The sequence below is a fragment of the Quercus suber genome, unplaced genomic scaffold (genome assembly GCF_002906115.3).
Source record: "Quercus suber isolate HL8 unplaced genomic scaffold, Cork oak 2.0 scaffold_57, whole genome shotgun sequence".
NCBI lineage: Eukaryota > Viridiplantae > Streptophyta > Magnoliopsida > Fagales > Fagaceae > Quercus > Quercus suber.
In genome coordinates this window covers 1,629,124-1,653,355 of record NW_027069522.1, presented here as the reverse complement: position 1 = coordinate 1,653,355, position 24,232 = coordinate 1,629,124, and the positions used below count along the sequence as shown (strand labels likewise).

At 35.4% G+C, this 24,232-nt stretch overlaps 2 protein-coding genes across 4 annotated transcripts; both read left to right on the top strand.

Moving 5' to 3' along the window:
- Nucleotides 1-697: 697 nt before the first annotated feature.
- On the top strand, nt 698-15,299 carry LOC112038950 (NADH-cytochrome b5 reductase-like protein). Of its 2 annotated transcripts, none has more exons than XM_065772353.1 (13): nt 698-1,022; nt 3,494-3,536; nt 3,761-3,836; nt 5,580-5,639; nt 5,750-5,800; nt 12,027-12,081; nt 12,217-12,287; nt 12,366-12,417; nt 12,782-12,859; nt 13,170-13,259; nt 13,359-13,472; nt 14,795-14,863; nt 14,956-15,299. In XM_065772353.1, the coding sequence occupies exons 1-13, from the start codon at nt 840-842 to the stop codon at nt 15,010-15,012; spliced, it is 999 nt and encodes a 332-aa protein (XP_065628425.1). In that variant the 5' UTR covers nt 698-839; the 3' UTR covers nt 15,013-15,299. The 2 variants fall into 2 exon arrangements, with proteins under 2 accessions (XP_065628425.1, XP_065628424.1); XM_065772352.1 differs by lacking the exon at nt 698-1,022 and adding an exon at nt 2,245-2,570.
- A 2,428-nt stretch (nt 15,300-17,727) lies between these two features.
- LOC112038949 (zinc finger CCCH domain-containing protein 34) lies at nt 17,728-23,849 on the top strand. Of its 2 annotated transcripts, XM_024071781.2 has the most exons (3): nt 17,728-18,010; nt 19,035-19,145; nt 21,879-23,849. In XM_024071781.2, exons 1-3 carry the CDS (start codon nt 17,939-17,941, stop codon nt 23,307-23,309), a joined length of 1,614 nt encoding a protein of 537 aa, XP_023927549.1. In that variant the 5' UTR covers nt 17,728-17,938; the 3' UTR covers nt 23,310-23,849. The 2 variants fall into 2 exon arrangements, with proteins under 2 accessions (XP_023927549.1, XP_065628423.1); XM_065772351.1 differs by lacking the exons at nt 17,728-18,010; nt 19,035-19,145 and adding an exon at nt 20,936-21,664.
- Nucleotides 23,850-24,232: the final 383 nt, after the last annotated feature.

The window sequence follows — 24,232 nt, the reverse complement described above, 5'->3', positions numbered from 1 at the left end:
ATCAGCATCTTCGACTCTGTGTAGACTCCTTCCCAATTTCTTTGGATGGTCCATGTCCAAGAACCTTCTTCGGGCTTGTTGCTTCTTCGATCAGATCTTCTTTATGGTCAGTTCGAGCCCACTTGACTTAGGTGAGTTGATAATTGGGCTTTTAGGCTCCTCAGATCAAGCCCAATAGGTTCAATCTTTCTAACCCACGACAATTATTATTATTATTATTAAGAAGAAGAAGAAGAAGTTGATACTAAAAGTATGAAATAAACTCATTTATATATATATATATATAATTTGTTATTTTTGATAATTTACAACTCAAATCGGCACTTTTATAGGTGTTATCAATACTCAATTTTTTCAAAAATCATTTTTTGACTACTTTTACCAAACACTCTATTTAAAAATAAATTTTAAAAACCACAACTTCTTCAAAATGCATTCAACCAAAAAAAAAAAAAAAAAAAAATCTTCAAAATGCACAAATTCAAAAAGTTGAATCAAACTCACCGCAACAATTTAAGTAGGGCAAGCCCAAACATTGTCATACCATTACCAGGCCCATTCTTTAAAACTCAAGTTCAGGCCGCCTAACTAACTGTGTACACGTTGCAACATGTCATTCGTCAATTTTAAATATACAACCAATCAAAGCAGGGTCCACACCACTTTGGAACCAGATTACACCACACCGTATAACTCCTTGATCTCTGGAAAAGCTTCTTCCATTCCATTTCATTTCACATTTCACTCCCAGAAGAAAAGGCGTATATATAGCACAGTAGTAGTCTCTGAGTTCTCAAACAAAGTCGAACCGTGAGTTGTTTCTTCATTTCCGTTGAGAAATGGCTACGTTCTTCTTCAAGAGGCTCGCTAGAGCTACTCCGATTGCACTCAACAATGCATTGTCTTTTGGAGGAGCCAACAAAACCAAGTCTGGCTTCAGTGGGTTTCGGATACCCATTGGGGCAATCGCAGCAGTTTCTGGTGGAATCTCCTACTACTACTGCTTTTCCTCGTCGAATTTGGTATTTTCTCTTTGTAATTCCATCTGGGTTTTCTTCTAATTGGTCTTTGGTCATGTAATGAGCACTGGTTGTTTGTTTTTTTGTAATAATTGATACAAAAAAAAAAAAAAATATATATATATATATATATATGTTTATTTCATCATCATTGGGATAACCAAGGAGCCTTTAACACTTAACGAAAAGTAAGATTGAACACTAGTCAACCATGTTTTCTATTCCCTCTCTCTCTTGGTTAGGATCTGATCCCTTTTCATTGGGGGTCTCTTCCCTTTTATAGTACCCTAGCCTTGATCTTGGCCCTTAACTTAGATGGTTGTTAATTCTCTATGAAGATACTTGTCTCATCCTTCCTTTTGAGGCTGTGTTGAGTAAGTAATAGGCTGTGATGACACTGTTCAGGCGTCATTCGGTCATTAATGTGGTAAACTTGGTTAGTGTAGTGCATTTAATGCAAAAGTGATGAGAACTTTTCTGGGAAGTTTCCCCTTCTTCTTATCCACATTGGCTATTGCCACCTTCCTCAGATCAGCATCTTCGACTCTGTGTAGACTCCTTCCCAATTTCTTTGGATGGTCCATGTCCAAGAACCTTCTTCGGGCTTGTTGCTTCTTCGATCAGATCTTCTTTATGGTCAGTTCGGGCCCACTTCACTTAGGTGAGTTGATAATTGGGCTTTTAGGCTCCTCAGATCAAGCCCAATAGGTTCAATCTTTCTAACCCACGACAATTATTATTATTATTATTAAGAAGAAGAAGAAGAAGTTGATACTAAAAGTATGAAATAAACTCATTTATATATATATATATATAATTTGTTATTTTTGATAATTTACAACTCAAATCGGCACTTTTATAGGTGTTAGCAATACTCAATTTTTTCAAAAATCATTTTTTGACTACTTTTACCAAACACTCTATTTAAAAATAAATTTTAAAAACCACAACTTCTTCAAAATGCATTCAACCAAAAAAAAAAAAAAAAAAAATCTTCAAAATGCACAAATTCAAAAAGTTGAATCAAACTCACCGCAACAATTTAAGTAGGGCAAGCCCAAACATTGTCATACCATTACCAGGCCCATTCTTTAAAACTCAAGTTCAGGCCGCCTAACTAACTGTGTACACGTTCCAACATGTCATTCGTCAATTTTAAATATACAACCAATCAAAGCAGGGTCCACACCACTTTGGAACCAGATTACACCACACCGTATAACTCCTTGATCTCTGGAAAAGCTTCTTCCATTCCATTTCATTTCACATTTCACTCCCAGAAGAAAAGGCATATATATAGCACAGTAGTAGTCTCTGAGTTCTCAAACAAAGTCGAACCGTGAGTTGTTTCTTCATTTCCGTTGAGAAATGGCTACGTTCTTCTTCAAGAGGCTCGCTAGAGCTACTCCGATTGCACTCAACAATGCATTGTCTTTTGGAGGAGCCAACAAAACCAAGTCTGGCTTCAGTGGGTTTCGGATACCCATTGGGGCAATCGCAGCAGTTTCTGGGGGAATCTCCTACTACTACTGCTTTTCCTCGTCGAATTTGGTATTTTCTCTTTGTAATTCCATCTGGGTTTTCTTCTAATTGGTCTTTGGTCATGTAATGAGCACTGGTTGTTTGTTTTTTTGCTAAATTTATGGCTCTGAATTCTGATTGGTCTTGAAATGCAAGGCAGACCCAGTTGCTGATTCTGTGTGTGTGTAAAATGTTGTGGTGAACTCACTTGGGTTTTTGAAGTTGAAATGGTCAGCGAGGGTTTTGGATGTTTTGGTATAAAAAAGAGAGGGTTCTGGATATTTGGAGTAATTGGGTTGGTTCAAGTTGATGTGAATACTTTTTGGTCAAACTGATTGACTGTTTTTTATTTTATTTTTTTTTTATGCTGTGAATTTTGGAAGTGAAGGGGCAATGCTGTGAAATTTTATAAGAGTGTATCTATTTGTGAACAACTATGGATACAAATATACACACATTGCATTATAAGAACTAAAGGAAATAGATTTAGCTTACAATTAGAACTTTTAAGCATTACTTTGAAGAGGAAGGACTTCTTTTAAAATGAATAAAATAAAAAACAAAAGTGGGATTCTTCATTTAATGAATCATCCATCTGTATGGGGCTTTATGTACTTCAAATTTATTTGGAGGAATTCACAGAGTATCAGTTTGAGTTCCCTAATGGTATTATCATAATGTGATATCTTTGTGCCTCGGAAAGAAATTCATCACTGCTAATTTTATGAGCTGATTGTATCTAAATAATTCAACTTGATTGTTCTTATGAAGTTTGAAGTGAGCGAAAGCAGACTTAGAAACCAAACCACTTGAGTGAATGACTTGACATACTCGATTTATTCTTTCATACTCGTTATGTGGTTTTAAGATGAAATAGTTGTTATCAGATTTTGGTATACCTTATATGACCCATATATGCTAGTATTCTATAATGGTTGTGCTTTTCTTTACAGGCTCATCTAGATCAAATCAATGAAGAGGCAGGTTCAAAAGTTGGTGAGTTTTAGCAAACTTATAACAAAGTTGTAGAAAGGGCTAGCTTGGAGCTTCTCAACATTAATTTTGAAATTATAAAAAATTATCTATTTCATATAATTATTAAGCTTTCAACATTTTGCAAATTGTATCATACAGCTGCATATTCCCTGGAGTACCTGATACAGGATATTTTACCCTTTATTATACTGTGTAAGCTAAATGATCTTTTTGTTAATTTTCAGCCCTCAATTCAGATAAATGGATTGAATTTAAGTTGCAAGACACTGCAAGGGTCAGCCATAATACTCAACTATTCAGGTAATATAATATTTGCTCAATTTCTTTTATATTTTTTTGAAGATCAGCCAGAGAGTAATCACCTTGATGGGTGAAAAATCTTTTCTTAGAAATCACTTTATCAGTTTGAAAGCGAAAGTACTCAATAGTTTAAAGGTAATGTAGCTGAGAGAAACAATTTAGACTATGGTTTTATGGCTTATGTCAATTTTAAGCTACTCATCAAAATTAAGCCCAATTGTTAATATAATTAACCAATTGAGATATGCATTGATAGATAAACCACACAACAAATCCCAGTCACAATACAAGTACCCCAAACACACCAAATTATTTACAGAGAGAAAAACCCAAAAACCGGGCAAACAACTCTCTGGGGCCTTTAGCACCAAATGATCCACTAAACAAGAATAGTTGGTATACAAAACACTTACAAAACCCTTTAAGCTAAGTAATGACTATGTACTTGAGCCTCCAGCACTTGCTAGCAACCGATTCCTTGAATCCTTTTTTCTTGTTAGTCACTGGATCTGCAAGTTGAGCTGCCAACTGCGTAATCAAGTCTCATTGATCACTTTAAGGCCTCTTAAAGATTTGGGATTGTTCCATTGATTCTCCAGCACCAATCAGCACTCAAGAATCCCAAGAATTTAGGTGTGTGTGGTATAAACTCTCCTCTCAAGGAATTTGGAATTTGGAATTTGGAATTTGGAATTATAGAGAGGGTGAAGATATAGAGAACAAAATGGGCTTTGCTCTAGGGTTTTGGTTGCACTCTAGGTCTTCAATATCTGGGTGTTCTCTCTAGAAAATTTGTGTGAAATGATGGCTATATAGTGAGGTTTATGGATGGGAAAAGCATAAAAGAAATAACAAATTTCTCTCAGGTTCTAGCAATCTCAGTAGACAAAGTGTGAGAGGCAAGATTGCTGTTCAACAGTTTTTCAAATTGAGTAACTTGCCTGACAATATTGCCTGACCTTGTAATCTTGCTTGAACAAGATTGTGTAGACTTCACTTCCAACTTTAGCTCTTGACCTCTTCAACCAATTACACAACAATCCCACTAAGAGTACAAATTGCAATGATGAATTGTTAAATGTCACTTACCATTTGGAACGTATGAAGGCCTTTAATGCTTTTATCCACAAATCATTTTTTTATATATCTTGCGACTAGATGTACAATAAACCTCCAATTAAATTATAAAGTGCATTCTATTATGCTCATTTTATACCCCCTAAATTCAGTATTTGGGTAGCCAATAAAGCTCTAATTCAAATGGCACTTATTTTTCCCATAATAATAAGAATGGATGCAGAGTGAGGTTTTGGTTTCAAAACCCACCTGGTGTGTATGTAACTTACCAAACAAAAAAAAAACAAAAAAAAAAACAGTATTTGGGTGTTTTGCAACAGCTAGTCATTCTAGCCTTTTCTGAAATATTCTTCACTTAGGGTAGCATTTAGGTGGTAAAATTTGATGTGCCCATTGTATTTTTCTTGGCATCCAGATCTCTCAGGTTTTTTAATTTGGCATATTGCATTTTGAGGATAAAATATATATGAGATCATTTGAAGAAACCTTGGCATTCTTAATTTTGTGTTAAACCAAAAAAAAAATAAAGTCATTGGAGTGTTATCAAAAGTACTGTACACTCATTGTTATTTTTTTGACCATGTAGGTTCTAAGTTTTCAGTGTGGCTACTTGGGCAAGAATGTTCAATTTAACTTATTAATAATTTTTCTTCTTTCACATGGTAGGTTTTCATTTGATCCTACTGCCAAGTTGGGTCTAGATATTGCTTCATGCATCCTTACAAGGTATGTTTTGCTGTCTGCGATGAGCGAACTTTTTGGTAAAAAAAAAAAAGTTGGAGTCGGAAGAAGTCTGCCTCTAAATTGATTGTCTTGATGCATTCTTGTCACTGTAGGGCTCCAACAGGACAAGATGCTGAAGGAAAACCAAAATATGTCATTCGCCCGTAAGTCTCCCACTCTTCCTGTTCTTTTTGATAAGATGCTTGATCTGAACTTTTTCTCCCAGTCTATTGTATATGATTGTGTAACATTCAAGTTTATTGTTTTTCTAAATGTAACTATATATGGTGAGGTTTATACTCTTTAAACTGCTTATGCATTTTTTTTTTTGATAAGTAATGTAAGGATATTATTAATAATAGAAAAAGTGCCAAGCCAAGTACATTGGGTATGTACTATGGGGGCACAAATCAGGAGACAAAAGTACAAAGATCAAGAAAAATAGGAAAAGAAGAACAAGAAAAATGAGAAAAGACCACACTCCATTCAAAGAGAGTGTGCAAGAAAAAAGACTTAATCTCTAACAAAAAACGTTCACAACCCTCCTCGCATTCCTTTCACGCCAAATGCACCACATTAAGCAATGAGGCACTAATCTCCAAACATCAATGTGACAATGTCACTCAAACTTTCCTCGTCAAGCCTCAAACAACCCAAGAATATTATGAGGCATAACCCATTGAATACCAAACAAGTAGAAAGCCAAAGACCACAACTCCCAAGCTATGGGGCAATGAAGTAGAAGATGAGCCACCGACTCCCTACATCTCTTACACATATAGCACCAGTCAAGCACTAACACACGTCTTTTACGAAGGTTATCTGTTGTTAAGATCTTACCTATGGAAGCAGACCAAGAAAAGAAAACTACCCCTGGAGGAACCTTCGATTGCCATATCATTCTCCATGGGAAGGAAACAAGAGTAGGAGGGTAGAAGGAGCTATAATATCCTCTAACCTCAAAACCTCTATTTCTTGCAGGCTTCCAACAAACCTTATCTGGGCCAAACCCCTGCACTATCGAAGAATAGACCAACCCCATAAACCGATCAAAGGCTTCTTCTTCCCAATCTTGTGGTGGACAACAAAATTGCATATTCCAGTGAAACCTCCCAGTAGACCAACCCATAACTTCAGCCACCGAGGAATCCTTTGACCTACTAAGACAATAAAGCTCTAGAAAGGCCTCTTGGAAAGTACAATTCCTGCACCACACATGCTTTCAAAATTTCACTCCAGTACCATCCCCCACATCATATACAAAGAGTTTAGAGAAGTTCAACTAGTCACTTCTAATGTATCTCCACAGGTTGACCCCATAAGGACTTGTCACCTTTTTTGTACACCAACCACCTTAAATATTCCCATATTTGGCCTCTATAACCCTCCTCCATAAAGCATCAGTCTCCATGCCATACCTCCACAACCATTTTCCTAGCAAGGCAGAATTAAAGCTTCTCAAACGTCTTATACCCAATCCCCCAACCTGCAAAGACTTACAGACCTTGGCCCATTTAACTAAACGTATTTTAGGTTCACCACCAGTCACATTCCACAGAAAATCTCTCTGTAATTTCTCCAAATGCTTTGCCACCTTACCCGGTAAAGGAAGAAGGGAAAGGAAGTATGTAGGTAAAGACGAGAGTGAGCTTATAATGAGTGTCACCTTACCCCCTTTAGATAAATACAATCTCTTCCAACCTGCTAATCTCCTTTCCATTCTCTCTAGGATAGGATTCCAAACAGATAAATCCTTAAACTTAGCACCTAATGGAAGGCCCAAATATTTCAAGGGCAGAGAAGACTGTCCACACCCTAACAAACCCACCAAAGCCTCCAAATTGTGTACCCCACCAACAGGTACCGACTCAGATTTCCCCAAATTAATACGAAGTCTTGACGACACCTCAAATCTAGCAAGAATCGCCCTCAAATTAGCAATTTGAGAAGGTTCAGCATCACAAAAAATTAGAGTGTCATCTGCAAATAAAAGGTGAGACACCATCACTGATGGACCAGTCATACTACCCACAGAAAAGCCTGAGAATTGCCCAGTGGAGGCAGCCATATCCAACATACGACCTAATGCCTCCATCACAATATCAAACAACAATGGAGATAATGGGTCCCCTTGCCGAAGCCCTCTAGAACTTCCAAAGAAATCAGATGGACAACCGTTGATCAGAATGGAAAACTTTACAGTTGAAATGCAATACCTTATCCATTTTCTCAATTTCTTTGAAAAACCACATTGTTGAAGCATATACATTAAAAAATCCCAACACACATGATCACACGCCTTCTCCACATCCAATTTACACAACACCCTTGGAACTCTTGACTTCAATTTACTATCAATACATTTAGAAGTAATCAAGACGGAATCCAAAATTTGTCTGCCCTTCACAAAGGCATTTTGTGAATCCGAAATAAGCCCATGTGCCACCCTACAAAGCCAATTAGCCAACACCTTAGAAATAATCTTATATATCCCACCAACTAAGCTAATAGGCCTATAGTCCTTTACCTCCACAGCATCCATTTTCTTAAGAATAAGAGCAAGGAACGAAGTATTAAGACTCTTCTCAAACACTGCCTGAGTATGAAAATTGTGGAATACAACCATAATATCTGTTTTCAAAACACACCAGCAAGACTGGAAGAATGCCATGGAAAAACCATCCAAGCCAAGTGCCTTATCACCATTAAAATCATTGATTACCCCAAAGACCTCTTCCTCCTCAAAAGGCCTATCTAGCCAATTTGCATCTTCCATAGAGATACTAGAAAAGTCCACATCATCTAAGACAGGTCTATGAGCCACATCCTCAAAATAAAGCTGCCTATAAAATTGAGAGATACAATCTGCTATAGTTGTTGGGTCCGAAGACAACTCCCTATTCACCATAAGCCTATCAATAGAATTAACCCTCCTGTGAGAGTTAGCTATACTGTGGAAAAATTTAGTATTCCTGTTTCCTTCCCTAACACAGAGAACCCTAGATTTCTGCGTCCAATATATTTCTTCCAACAGAGTAGCTTTTTCTAACTCATCAGGAATTCTTCCCACTTCTACTATTTCCTCCGCTGATAAACCCCGACTATGCTCCATATTCACAAGAACACTCAGGTCCTTCCACAATTTTTTTAATCCGAACTTCAACATGACCAAACACCTCCACATTCCATCTTTTCAAATCATTTTTTAAGAGCTTTAATTTATTAGCTAAAACAAAACTCGGTGCACCTTGAAACTGATAGACATTCTCATGCCCTCTATATATTGATAAGCTCAACATCTTCTATTATAAGTTGCATAGTTTTCAGTTCTTACAATATATGAACCTTGAAGGTAAGGTAATTAGTCCTGACAACATTACGGGATGAATGTGATGTCCAACTTTTCAATTCAGACCATTCAGCTTCTTATTAATTCTCTCTCTCTCTCTCTCCTCCCAACTCCCAACTCTTCCCTTCAAGTCTATGATTTTATTTATTTATTTATTTATTATGTACTTACAGAAGACCATATACTAGATCTATAGGAGTACCTTTCCCAGTTCTTAAATCTTAATTAAGCAACCCTCCATTACACAAACAGTGGCTTAATAATATCCATTCATTTGAAACTAATATTGTAAAAGTCAATACATGAAGTTTCCTCAATTCCCAAGTTGCCCACCACCTGCTAGTGTCAAAAATTTTGGACAATTAATTGTTCCTTATTTTAGTCTCAAACAATAGGAGGAAAATATTGAAAGAACAAAATTTTTAAAGGTCGCCATGTGGACACATCAATTAATCTTCTAGAAAAAGAGGCTTTTAAAAGAGGAAACTCATTGTTAGATAGTATTTAATGGTTATAAAATTACACGGCATTTATGGAAATGGTGTTTTGAGGCAGCATACAGGACATTTGACAATCTTAGGAAGAGAATTCAATGAGATCTAGCTCAACAGGTACCTCCTCTCCTTGCAAGTGCTAAGTAGAGGGTGGGGTCGTGGGTTTAAGAATTAAGACCCACAATATGCGTGTGTAACTTTCCAATTAAAAAAATTATAGTAGATTGGTGTTGTATGTGCAAATATTAGTGATTTGTTGGGAGATATTTTGTTCTCTCTCTTGTTGGTATAATGTGGATTATGCCTTACTCTATGGTAGATTTGTTGGATGGTTGGCGGGGAAAACACAAAAATAATATGATGGAATGTTTTGCCATCAGCTCTTATGTGGTGTATTTGATGTGAACGAAATTTTCGAACATTTGAAGGGAGAGAAATTGCAGTTCCAGACATAAACCTTCTGTTTCATAAAATGCTATATGAGTGTATAGCTGTAGTGAGTTTTTTTTTTTTCCTTTTCTTCTATGCTATATTTTGTAGAGTTGCTAAACTTTATATGTTAGTATTTTTCATGTATATCTTTGGTGTACTAGGCTAGCACATGCTTCATATGTTCTTTTAATATGTGTTTATTACCTTTTAAAAAAATAAAAGAGATCCATAAGAGTGACCTCTATTCTTGTTAAGGAGTTATTTTATTGCTTAAAGCACCCAAGATTCACTACTCTTATTGTATTTATTAAAAAAAAAGGATTCATTATTCTTATTGTGATTCTGAGTATAAATATTATCTAAGCATTGATAACTTAATCCTTATCTGAAATACTAACAAATAATTCTTTTAGGGACCTACCAGATATTATGCTAAATCAAAAAATCATGTCAAGTTAACTTCATAGATTCATTTTTATTTTTCTTGTGCTCTTTTTTTATTCATTCAAGGAACAAAACTTTTTGATATATTTATACTGTTTGTGTCTTCAAATCAGAATTTTCTCTTCAGCCATCTTTTGAATTGTAGCCTGTGTACCACCAATGAGCTGTTGCTCAACTGACACTTCCTTCTCCCACAATAATGGGATGGAGGGTGAGGTTGTGAATTCAAGACTTATTTTATTGGGTATGTGTAGCTTACCAATAATAATAACTAAATAAATAATTGTAACCTGCATACCTCAGAGTCTCAGACACTTATTTTCATATTTTCAATATTTGAAATGGTTCTTCTAACTATCCTGTTTTTGCCATCTTCTGGTTTTCAGTTGTTTGGGAATTATAAATTTCATAGACATATTATCTTTCACTAGAAATCTTTAAGGAAATAAAATTTCAATTTCAAATACAATCCTACCAAGATCTTTGTAGTCAACTGGCAACTCCTAGTGTTTCTAATAGAGATGTCCAGGGTTCAAATCTGCCCTCCCCTATTATAACTATCAAATTATATGAAAAAGAAAAAGAAAAAAAGAAGGTACGATCCTATGGGGAGTGGAAAAGTATCTATGTTACATGCATTGTTTCGATGTTGCAGAAGAAATAATTTAAGCTGCTATAGTTGAAGACATGCTTTTCTAGGGCAAGTCTGTTACAAGTTCTAAATGCATTGTTTCTTGTTTTGAAATCTCTACCTTCTCTATTTGAACCGTATAAGTGATTTTTTTTCCTTCCTTTTTTTTACTTGGTTATATTCCAAAACTTGATTGTTTCTTAATGATAAATTACTAATTGTTTCAGAAGTTTAAGTTGTTAGGAAATTGTGAATTTAGTTATTTAACTTTAATATTTTAACACTCCCTATTATGCATGGGCTTAGATTTCCCCTTATTAAATGAGACCCAACATGTGGGAATTAGAACTTTTTAAATGGGTGGTAGAGTGGAGACCTGTTTTGAATTCAAGACATCTGTTAGGGTGTTGGCAAGGCAGGTTTGGTCTTTATCGAAATGGTTATATATGGTCCATTATTCCTCATTGCTTAACGTGGTGTCTTTAGAGGGAGAGAAATAGTAGATGTTTTGAAGATATTGAGAGATCTATTTCAGACCTCAAGCCATTCTTTTTTAGAACGTTATTGGTTTGGTTGTTTGCTTTGCAAAAACAATCATTCCCTTCTCTTATTGATTTCCTAAATTCTTGCAATTTTTGTATTTGATTTGTTGTACTAGGGTGTTCCTTTTTGATATCAATAAAACTCATTACTTATCCAAAAAAAAAAAAAATCATTTAACCATAATATTCTAACACTTTATCTTGATGTCCTGGTTGCCTGGATTACTGTGTAAAGTATTTTTATACTAGACTTGTTAGACTTGGATGCATTAGACATTATGACCACTGTAATTTGATAGATTAGGAGTGTTTTCTACTCTTTTGGCAAAAGCCAGGCCCAATGATGAAAGAGGTGCATAGTTCCCCATTAAGGTTCATGTCAATTGACCATATCTTAATATGAAACCATTAGACGGTCATCATTTACTTGACATGTTGGCCTTTTCTTATTTGGTTCCTGGGCATTTGTGGAGCTAACTTGACGGGTTCTGTTTTCAGGTATACTCCTATATCAGATCCAGATGCTAAGGGATACTTTGATTTATTAATCAAGGTTTGCTCTCAGTAATGGGATTACTTAATTTTCGGCGTTGTCTACTTCTGCTTGCACTTTGAAAATGTCCTTCTTTATACATGTAATGCTCCTAACCTGAATTACTTTCATTGTTTTCCTTTTAAATTGTACCAGGTGTATCCAGAAGGAAAAATGAGTCAGCATTTTGCGAGCTTAAAACCTGGTGATGTAGTTGAAGTCAAAGGGTAGATTCTTCATGTCCACATCTATTAGCAGATAATATGCTTTATATTATCTTCATGGGAAGCTTTCATTTTTTGCAGGCCCATTGAGAAGCTTAGATATAGTCCCAATATGAAGAAACACATTGGCATGGTAAGAGAAGATTTTTAGAAGTTAGATTTAATTTGTCAGATTTGAAGATAGCTCTGGCTATTCATCTCAGCCATGTCCTCTATCTATGGTGTGCCATTTATGTACAATTGAATTTATAGGGGAATGGTAGTGCTAGGCTGCAACGTTTATCACATCAATGGCATATTTTCTGTTCTTGATTGAAACTATATCTTACACCTTAATATTGCATTTGCTTTTCAGTTTTCGTTGTTGTCTGACCTTCTCTATGACAATATTAATTAGTTTATCTGCGAAGTACTTATTGTAATATGGAATTTTGTTGAAGTTTAATTAATATGTATGGTCACCGTTATCTGAATTTAATTGTATCTTGTTCTTTCAGATTGCTGGAGGCACAGGCATTACTCCAATGCTTCAGGTTATTGAAGCTATTCTGAAAAATTCTGATGATAACACTCAGGTGAGTTGTGTGTCTATCTTATTGTTTTCCTTTTAATCGCAACTGGCATTTCTTTTCTTGATAGGCAGATTGCCTATGCTCTGTGTGTGTGTGTGTGTGAGTGCATGTACATGTGTGGGTGCACATGTGCACGTGCATACGCGTGTGTGCCCCAATTTTGGTTTTAAAGACATTAGGATTTTTTTATGCACATCCATAAGTGGCAAGGTCATTATTTTTTGTAGATTTGAGCATGTTTTGTCACTCTTATATGTATACCCTTTTCAATAAAACTATGTAAGATTAAGCTTGAGGCTTTCTATTCTTGCAGGTATCACTGCTTTATGCTAATGTCTCCCCGGATGACATTTTGCTGAAACAGAAACTTGATGTACTTGCAACTAGTCACCCAAATTTAAAGGTACGGTTATTTCAGAATGTAATTACTCTTGCTGATTTGTCCAAATTGCATATTTTTCTTAAATGAATACGGCTTATTTTGTGGGGACAAATATTCCAGGTATTCTACACTGTTGATAATCCCTCAAAGAGTTGGAGAGGAGGTACAGGTTACATATCAAAGGATATGGCCATCAAAGGCTTACCTGGTCCTAGTGACGATACTCTAATCCTTGTAAGTGTTGCTTTGATGCTCCAGTGTTTCAACTTTCACATGCTTATCTATTTTATCATGATATGGCATCAGCATAAACCAGCAATGGAAAGTCATTCCAAATGTCTTTTCATTTTGTCCAGTATAAAACATAGTGGTGAGAGATAAATACTGGAAAAAAGAAATACATATAATCCAAACCAATTAGTCTGGAAAGGCTCATGGAGCTGGCCCAATCAGATGGAATTAAAGCTTTGTTGAGTTCAGTTCTGTATATATCGTATTTGAAGAATAAAAAGACTATATTCTACTAATAAGAAGCATGGACACTTCGAAGCCCCCGGTGTGTCTGTGTCCAACATGTGGACATGCTGGTGACACTCTTGCATGTGTGTCCTCATTGTGTAGGGAGTGTAAAAAAAAGTTCTTTACTTTTATATATGTTTTAAAGATTTGATAGTTCCTTATTTTGAAAACTTAGAATATGCCTATAAATAAATAAAATATACCTAAAGATATAAATATTAAGTAATTAATTAATTTCTGTATCCCCACTGTATCATGTCCGAACTTTTCAAGATTGTCATGTTTCTGTGTCTCATTTTGTGTCATATCCATGTTGATGCTTCTTAGGTATTCTGTTATCTAGTTTGTTGCTTCCTCCTTTGGTTTGAAACATGACTAAAATCACCAATCTTGCGAGACAATTTTTGGATCTAAGGTAAGATAACCATTTGAATAACAAGCCAGTCTGTGCATGAGTTGGATTTCCTTCACAGTGATTGAGAAGTGCATTTGTTCTAATTGTCCACTGCTGCTTTAGACTTAAGACTGGTATAGAACTTTTCAATACCACTCCTTCCAAACCAGATTAAGGCCTTAATTCTGATACCCAGGTTTGACAATTTCAAACCAAATTATCTCAACCTTTAAACTTGCATTAGAATAGTAAAATTATTCTTTTGAACATATGTCCACTCTGTTCTCACAAGGGAGATGCCGTTTGCGTTACTATAGTAAAATTATTGAATATCTAATGTGTCCTACAAGAATTTCTTTTCTTTTTCTCTTTTTCTTTTTCCCTCTATTTTTCTACTACCATATGAGGTTTCTTGTGACAAAATCTCAGTATAGCTGAAGCACTTTTAATATTTGAAAGTATACACTTAAAACAGATTATGGAATGGAAATGTGGCCCCTGGTGATTGCCAAACCTTGTTTCATGTTCACGTTATTGTTATCTAATTTGTTTTTAATATTTCCTTAGAATTGGGACAGAGATCAGGATATGCTTTTCTTACTTATTGTTCTACTCCTTGAATGACTTTCTACGGTTTGTTCAGGTATGTGGTCCCCCTGGAATGATGAAACATATATCTGGTGACAAGGCTAAAGACTACTCACAAGGAGAGGTATGAGAGAGCATTTTCTGTTGTTTTTTGCTCTCCAACATTTGCTAAAACGTTTGTTAACTTGAGTTCTCTTCTCATTATCTTTATTGCAGCTGACTGGCATACTCAAAGAACTTGGGTATACTGAGCAAATGGTTTACAAATTTTGACTCAAGCAATTTAGCATCTGAAGCATTTGTGCATTCGCTTCAAATTTTGAGTTGTACAAGTTTTTCCTGAAGAAAAATTGGCAGCTTGAACTTGGGCAAAACATCGAATAAATTTGCTAGTGATATTCAATAGAAATAATGCATTGTGAGAGCTCACACTAACTTGCATTTTACTTTTTAGGAACCTTGCAAAATCTCTGTGCCTGTATGAATTTTTTTATTTCTTTGTACTTACTGATATCAGAGGAAAAATAAGTGAAATAGAAAGAAATGAGTTTTCGAGGAAAGTAGGATTAAAAATGGAATGAGTAGATGAAAGTAAAGATTTTTTTCAAGATTAATAAGGGAACATATTCTTTATTGCTTGTTTATGATTTCTCGTATAAGTTGCATGTTGTTGACGATACAACAGAGGAAAAATAAAGGAAAAGGAAGGAATGAAAGTTTTCAAGGAACTATATAATTTAAACAATTGAATATATATGTTGGTGTGTGTATATATATATATATATATATAGCCCACTCCCATATATGTAACCGAACAATAAAATAATTTCTTAACCTTTTTACTTTGTTTTTAGTTAGTGGTGTTCATCGGTCGAATCAGAGTGGTTTTTGGGGATTCTTGAGCTGCGTTGATGACCTCACCATTGCCAATCAGTCTCGCTGGACGTCAGTTTTTCGGTATATGGGCGGTGGTTTCATGGTGGCTCGGTGATTGATTGCCGCCAAGAACTGTAAGAGAAAGATCTGAAAATTTCATACTCGAAAATCATAAAAAATTTTCAGATTCACAATTCAGAATCAACCCACATACCAAAATCCACATCAATCAAAACCCACAATCACATATCAAAAACCACAACAATCAAAACCCAAAACAAATCAAACTCAACAAGGAAAGAGATCTGACTAGGACTCACCTTTGGGAGATTGTGAATAGCGCTATTTTTAGCCACAATGAATATGAATTCTAAATGCCTATGTTAGAAACACTAGGTACTAATTAAGTTACAACTTATAAGGCTCTAGGTATATTATTATTCTTTCCTTAGTAATCAAGTTACAACTAATAGAAGAACTTCAAAATACCTATTGTAGGACGCAAAATTAAGCCAATTACAATTTATCATGTCAAAATTTATTGATATATTCAAAATTTACATGTCATTAAATTAATTAATTAAATAGAATGTTGTCATGTATCATTTTAATTGACATTACATTGGTGAATTAAAATTTGCCACATTTGAGCCCACAAATTAAAGATAAATTTTCTATTTAGAATTAATGGGTGATTATCTTTAGTAAAATTATAAAAATAGAGATAATTATTTGCGAGTAACAAATTTTATTGGGACTCTTTGGTGATCATTATTTTTTTTAAATAAATAAAAATAGAAATAATTATCTACAATCAACAAAGTCCTAGGGAGCTCTCTAACTTTTGGCCAAATTTACTACTTATACTCGAGGAGATCAATTCAAAGTAGGACTCATTCAAGACTTCAAAGCTTTGGAGTTTGAAATTCATTTAAATCCTTCAAAGTTTTATTGGCCACGAGCTTTTCAAGATGTATAGAGCTTTGGAGTTCGAAGAAATTCATTTGAATTCTTTATTGGCCACGAACTTTTCAAGATGTACAGAGCTTTGAAGTTCGAAGAAATTCATTTGAATCCTTTATTGGCCACGAACTTTTCAAGATGTACAAAGCTTTGGAGTTTGAAGAAATTCCTTTGAATCCTTCGAAGTTTTATTGAAATTAAGCTCAACAGCCTCCATAAACTTTAAAAGGCCCTAAATCATTGAAGCTCAATGGATCAAGCCTCTTAAACTCTGAAGCACTTTCGCCCAAAGCCTTTACATTCTAAGAATCTTTAAAGAATTTGAAGAACACTTGAAGAACAACAAATATCTAATAGGCTCAAAGTTAGAAATTCGTTGTGAAGATCGTTCGGTCCATCTTCCAACCAAAATAAAAAAGATCTTGTGTTCAAGCCAAAATTACAAGAAGATAGAATCGGAGGATTACTCTATTGTATTAGAATCCCCAAAAAAACAAAAAAAAAAAAATTGTACTCACTCATTCAATCAATACAAATTTATATTTGTGAAACACTTTCAGTTGTTTGATTTTCAAACTTGAGAATTTTGAGTTTGCACTTATTTCTAAAACCCATGTATACAATATTTTTCATACACTAAATAGTAGGTTCACATACACAATTCTTTTAATCCTCTAATTGTTAAGACAATAAATTGTTAATGGTAGTTATTAAAGTAGTTTTGGTGATAAACCCATATGGAAAGTTACTAACAACTTAAATTGTGAAAAAAAAAATTGTGAAAAGTGTCGTATTTGTAACATTATCTTATCAAAAATTAATTAGTTGTCATATTGTGATTAATGAATGAAAAAACAATTAGTAGGGATCATAAGTTATCACTTTAACAAGTAAAATATGTTTCATCCACATTTATGTGAAAGTGATTTTGGATACAATAACGGTATTAAATAATTTTTATCTTAATTCTAAAAAAATCTTGTCTCAATTTATTTTGTGTGTCCAAAATTCTTATTCTCCAAATGCTCAAATGTGCATATAGCCTTGTAGCCTCACATCACATCCCACGCAAATCACGTATGTAAAGAGACGTCCTTGCATGCTCTCATAATCTCATCACATAAATAAATAAATATATAAAAACCCGAATTCCAATTCCCCCCAATCCCACACAACACTGTCACACACACCAAAACAAAAACCCAATCTCTCTCTCTCTCTCTCTCTCTCTCTCTCCGTTTTACGATCTCTCCGCTATGTAATTGTAAGCCACAATTCAGAGAACTCATTCATTCCCTATTCTCTCTCTCACTCTGAATTCAGATTTTTCAAATACTAATAATTCTCTTTCCCTTCGGAAATGGACGAAGAGTTACAGAAAAGGAACACTGACTGCGTCTATTTCCTAGCCTCACCCCTAACCTGCAAGAAGGTTCGTCCTTCCACACAACAATGCCGCTCTATTTCCTTTCTTTCTATTCAATTTTTTTTTTCATCTTCTATTTTTCTTCGAATTGTGTTTGCATTTTGTAATTTCCTCTATTCCATAATGTGTTTGTTGTGTATGATATTGATATGATCAGCCCTTCATTTCAACAATCTTGTTCTATTTGTTTGAAACAATGAATTACTTAGGGTTTTTTTCTTTTCCTTTTTCTTTTTCTTTTGCTTGAGAGATTCAGTGTTGTTGTGGTTGCTATTTTGATGAATTGTGAATTTTTTTTGTTGCTTTGGAATTCGTTTTTCTTAGGGTTTATGTGAATGTGGAAATATGATTTTTCCTTGTTTCCTTTTTTTTTTTTGTTACTATGCCATTGCTATATCATGATGACTGAAATTAATGCATCAAAGTTTTTCAATGTATGAGTTATGCAATGTATACCTAAGTAGACAAAGATAGTGAATTCTTAGTGTTTGGAATGTTGCACCGATTCTTGGTAGAATTGTTAGAATAGTGGTTAAATGATTAAATTCACAATTTTCCTGATAGCTTAAGCTTTTGGGGAAGGTAATGGTTTATGATGGTATCAAAGCAAAGGGTCTTGAGTTTGAAACCTGTCTTTACTTTACCACCCATTTAAGAAAGTTAGAAATCTCATGTGTTGGGGGAGTGTTCAAATAATCTTTGCATCATTTATTCACCATTTTCTGATAGCTTAGGCTTTTGGGGAAGGTAATAGTTTATGATGGTATCAAAGCAAATGGTCCTGAGTTCAAACCCTGTCTCTACCTTACCTTCCCATTTTAGAAAGTTAGAAATCCAGGGGAGTGTTCAAATAATCCTTACATTATTTATTCACACTTTCGTAATAGCTAAACTTTTAAGACAAGTGGTAGTTTAGAAAATGAAGGACGTGTCTATATTTTGGGGTTTTATACCATCAGGTAAGGTTTTGTATTTTTAGTACGTCATAATCTCTGTTTCCATTGAGCTTTTTAGTTTATTTTCTTTCCAGGGGGCTGATTGTGAGTACAGGCACAGCGAAATTGCAAGGCTCAATCCAAGAGATTGCTGGTACTGGTTGTCTGGGGACTGTGTCAATCCTACGTGCGCTTTTAGACACCCTGTAAGATTTTGCTCTTTTATTTATTTAACTTTCTGCTTATATGTTGTCTAGGAACTATGATTTTTATTTTCTAATATAATTTGCACATTCAATCAACAGGAACATGGGTATCAGTTAAGCATTCTTTTTCTATCGATTTCACTATATTGTATGTGTTGTAGACTTGCAGTTGGATTTTCCTTGTGAGGTGGTTGCATAAATCATATTATGTTGGACAGTATACCTTTAGGATAAGGCAGTTGAACATTGAGATACGTCTCTCTTATATGAATCAATTAATGCTTATATTTTGATAAATGCCTTGAGAGGCATATCCTCACACATTTAGTTTCTGGCATGGTAGATAGGTGGGTTCCGTTATGTGATTATCTAAAAGGACCAAGCCTTTGTGTTCCAGACTTCCAGTGTGTTGCTAGTTTATTGTGGGTAAAGGCCTTATTTTCAATATCTAGCAATGAAAAAGCGTTGTACTATCAGAAAACCTAAAATTTTGAAGTAGATAGATTTTGTTCTTACAATTTTGACCTACTTGTTAGAATTGATGTAGTACTCTCTATCACGCCTATATCTCCGTACTTATAATATGGAGAGTTAGATGTTGATTTGGTTAGATGAGGAGGATTAAGTAATGAGGTTGTGATGAATTTTTCAAGGATATCATTGACTACTCTCTTTTTTTGATAAGTAAGTAATGTAACTTTATTAATGATCAAATGAACTTTGTGATCACGATGATGAACACAAAGTGTCAAAAAATTACATACATCTCAAAAAGAAAATCTAAGAGAAACTTGAAACTCTAAAATAGAAGAAAAATGAGTTAAACCCCAAATGCAGGACCAGTCGAAAGTAGTACAAGCAAACAAAGTCTTCAATTGATCCAAGGAGCTCTCCATGTCTTCACTCTTCAAAAGTACGTCTATTCGGCTCCTTCCAAACAAACCACATCAAGCAAGCTAGTACCATATACCAAACCATTGAGCCATGTTTACCAAACCACTTATGCCATCTAAATAGCAATTAAGTAGACAACTAATATTGGTTGTTTAGGTTCATAGGCTGGGGAGCTAAGAATTGGTGAGAGAAGCACTTTGAAGAATTTGCATGTGCAAGGAGTAGTCTTGTAGTAACAGGGTCTTGGTTCCAATGGCATGACATCACTATGATGTAGTGTAGGAGGATCCAAATAGGGTTTATTAGAATTTTTATCCCCTATTATTTTGGAAAGTGTATTGCACTTTCAGATCTCTAATATACAATAATGGGAGTCAAATACTTGCAGAATTCTTGCTACAAGGATGAAAGGGGGTTTTGGGGTGCTTAGCTTCTCCTTGTCAAAAGTCATATGCAAGTGGAAGGTAAATGATTGATGAACTATGCTCAGGAGTTGCAATCCTGTGAAGTTAAATCTTGAAAAAGTGTCTTACCTGCCAATTCAAATTTCCTGATTTGTGTTGCAAGTTATTGAGGTAGGAAGAGTTAAACAGATGGGATGTCCTTGTGCATTTCTTCAGTCTCTTGTAGGTTCTCATGTCTGCATGCCAACAGACCATTTGGGAGTTCCCAGGCTTTGTCCAGTGGGCTTTTATCAGATGACATCAGCATTGGGTAGATAGTGCTATAAAGGGCACTTTATTAAGTTCAAGGTTTCTAGAAATAGGAATTGTTTCTTGCTGTTGTACACAGATGACACCTATCTTCTGTTTGATCTCAATTTGTATCGTTTCCATGTTTGTATTGTATCTAGGGATTTTTCGGGCTTGGAGAGAGGAGGGAGGAGGGAACTGGGGGCAAATTTTAAATCTCTCTTGGTCAACATGAAGGATCATTGATGTGTTGGTTTTAGGGTATTGTAGATTGGTTTAGGAAGTATTTAAAAAAGGTTTTGGAGTATTTTTTATCCCTGCCCTCCCTAGCGGGTGGCTCCAGGATGGGGTTTGGTCTTATGATTAACATGTGGCTTCTGTAAAGACTGCAATCTATGCATGATTGCAGAGGAAATAGTGTAAGTAATAGATGAGAAGGAAAAATGAATATGTGGAACACACACACACACGGAGGGAGAGAGAGAGAGAGAGAGAGATCTTTGCAATTATGCCAGGTAAAGAAATTAATAATAATAATAATAACCCTTACTAGTTACTACTTCACTATAACAGTAAAATGAACTGTACCTGCTGTTGGTTACCTGCTATGTTAACACTATTAATTTGCTAGTTGCTGCTGCACGGCTTTAGGACTTGACAAAGGTAATTTATGCTGACTACCTAACTAAAAATTACAGAGTATGAAGCCAGATTGACTATATTATGACCATTTCATACAAAGAATATCCTGTATAAACTTAACTTTACCTTTCTTGTTAACATGCACGTCATCAAAGATATATATGGATGAAGAATGGACTGCACTAGTTGTTGATGTGATGATGCTTGGCCAAATTCAATATTGATGTTAGATCTTGATTGTTTGGCTAGCTGGTACAGTTGAAAAGGGAATTAGAAACTTTCTTTTAACAGGTTAGGCCTTAAACACCTCCATCAGTGATAGTATCCGACTTTTAAGTTGTATTTTAAACTTGTTCCGTCACTTTTTTACTGTATTGGAGATTTTATTATGCCCATATTTTGCATTCTTTTTTGAATTATATGTTAGTGGATGCTGTCTTTTTGTTTCCATCATCCCATTGTTATTTGGTAATTTCACTTGAACTAAACTTTGTTACTTTCATAGCCATTGGATGGCCATGCAGGAGTGCCATCTGAATCTGCCCAGTGTTCTGCACCTGTGAACAAGACTAATGCTCCCTGTTACTTTTACTTCAACGGTTTCTGCAATAAAGGTGATAGATGCTCTTTTATGCATGGGTCTGATGGTAATGCTTCTACTGGGAAATCTACAAAAACTGCCTCTGCAAGCACTGATGCACCTTTTGTAGAAAAAAAAATATCTGCAGGAAATGAGACACAGTTGGCACAAACAGAAACACATCTGAATCCATCTGAAAGTGTCCCTAAGGTAGCTATCAATTTGAATTCTGAGTTCAAGGAGGGACTTGAGGAACCAGTACCTAACAATGTTTCCCAGCAACGTGCCTCTCCGCAGATTGCTGTTTGTGGGTATGATGAAGCTCCTGTGATTAGATCAGAGTCCTTGCTTATAGCAGATGGTTTTATTCAAAGCAGATCTCATTATGAGGCAGATCAGAGTTCAGAGGAGCAAGTGGAAGATGATATTGAGCCAGAGGAGCGGTGGGAATCATCCCCTGGCTTTGATGTTCTTGTGGGTGATAAATCAGAGAATTTGGGTTATGATGACGATGCAGAATATTTGCTGGACCTTGATAGGGAACAAAGAGAGTTGAGTAGCCACTTCTTGGGTTATGATTTTGAAGATCCAGTTAAGTATGATCCCACACACCCTGATTTGAAACATTATGAACGTGATATCGATGATGGTTATGATCCAGATGACAAGCATCTTTTCAATAATGTTAGAATAGATCCTGGTCATTCAAGAGACAGCATGTTGGATTCTATATTGTTCCGGAAAAGGAAACATGTGCCAATGGAGCTGACAGTTGGTGACCATAATGGCATGGATCTTCGAGACCATTTGAGAAGACGCAGGGTGATTGATGGTTGTCCAATTACTGGCTTATCAAGAAGGTGTGGCTCATCTCGTCTAATTGGTCGCAGCCAGGAAAGGCCTCACAGGCATGGTATGGGTCAACATCTTCATGGAAGAATGGCATCAGAAGTGGGGATGAGCACTATTGAATCAGTCAAGAATGGAACTTTTTCACATGGTGCCACTGCCAACCAGCGTGGCTTGCTGAGGCGCTCACAGCGACATAGGTCAAAGAAGGTTAGCAGGAAAAAAATTCTCTCTAAACATCCCTTCTCAAGTGAAGTTACAAGGAAACCAGTTACAAGAGAGAGGAGATCAACTCAGGAGTCGACTACGTTTACAGGACCCAAGACCCTTGCCCAGATTAAAGAAGAGAAGAAAAAAGCTGAAGAAAATGGGGTTTGCATTTGGAAAGTAGGGCATGCAAGCAGGACTACATCAACTGACTTCCAGGCTCCCAAACCCTTGAGTGAAATCCTCAAGGACAAAAGGAAGCTGGATTTTGTGAGGGACAGTGATAATAGTGGCTACTAAAAAAAAAAAAAATCCAGTTAGGCTTAGTGGAATCTCAATCATTTAGTAATGAGTAGTAATTTTGCAGATGATGATGATGATAAAAATTAGTCTGAGAAGGAGATGAGGACCCTAGCATAATTTTGCGATGTTTGGATGTGCAGGATCGTGTTTTTACATACTAGATAAAGGTACTTTTTCTTTCCGGTAAATGAGGACCTTGAGCAGATGCGTATGCATTTGTTTTCAAATCTCTTCTGTGACCCCCAACCGTTGGTAATCACTGAAAGCTGAACTTAGAAGCTAAAGCGGGCTATTGGCTGGCTTCTGCTTGTACACCTTTTAACAAAAATCTTATGTTACTGTTATCAAGCTTGTCTTGATTTCTTGTACAGAGGTGCTGATTAACTCACATATTGATTGTTGCATTTGTGTGTGGAAAAGATGATTTTTAACTACTGTTACTGTCTCCATTTGGTTCTGTAACAACGACATTTTCATTTTATAGTTTGACCCACCGTAGGAATCAAATCTCTCCAACTTCTCTTTCAATTTGCTTAATGTGCTTTGTGTGCATCTTTCATCAGTTATTTGTGATTCAAATTTTCCTCGAATTTGCTAGTAGTTAATTGACAAAAGAGGATTAAGATTATTGATTACTGAGCAATATTAGTAGTTTGTCTAGCTTAAGATTAAGATTATTGAGCCATAAGGTAGTTTTTTTTATTAAATGATTCGAGATGGAGCAGTCATTTGCGGTTTATCACCAAAAGATAAAAGATAACTAAAATGAGGACTACTACTACTATATGATTCTCAACAAAAAAAAATATATATATATATATATATATATAATTAGGAATATTAGTCATTTACTAGCAACATTACTCATTTGCTTTGATACCTTACGCCTGCTATATTTGTTTAGTTCTCTTTTTTATTTT

Excerpts from the sequence above, each read along its gene's own strand:
- LOC112038950 (XM_065772353.1), top strand. The coding sequence starts at position 840 with ATGGCTACGTTCTTCTTCAAGAGGCTCGCTAGAGCTACTCCGATTGCA. Across the intron at positions 5,801-12,026 it reads CCAAAATATGTCATTCGCCC|GTATACTCCTATATCAGATC; the intron begins GTAAGTCTCCCA and ends TTCTGTTTTCAG. Across the intron at positions 12,418-12,781 it reads TGAAGAAACACATTGGCATG|ATTGCTGGAGGCACAGGCAT; the intron begins GTAAGAGAAGAT and ends TTGTTCTTTCAG.
- LOC112038949 (XM_024071781.2), top strand. The coding sequence starts at position 17,939 with ATGGACGAAGAGTTACAGAAAAGGAACACTGACTGCGTCTATTTCCTA. Across the intron at positions 18,011-19,034 it reads CACCCCTAACCTGCAAGAAG|GGGGCTGATTGTGAGTACAG; the intron begins GTTCGTCCTTCC and ends TTTTCTTTCCAG. Across the intron at positions 19,146-21,878 it reads CGTGCGCTTTTAGACACCCT|CCATTGGATGGCCATGCAGG; the intron begins GTAAGATTTTGC and ends TTACTTTCATAG.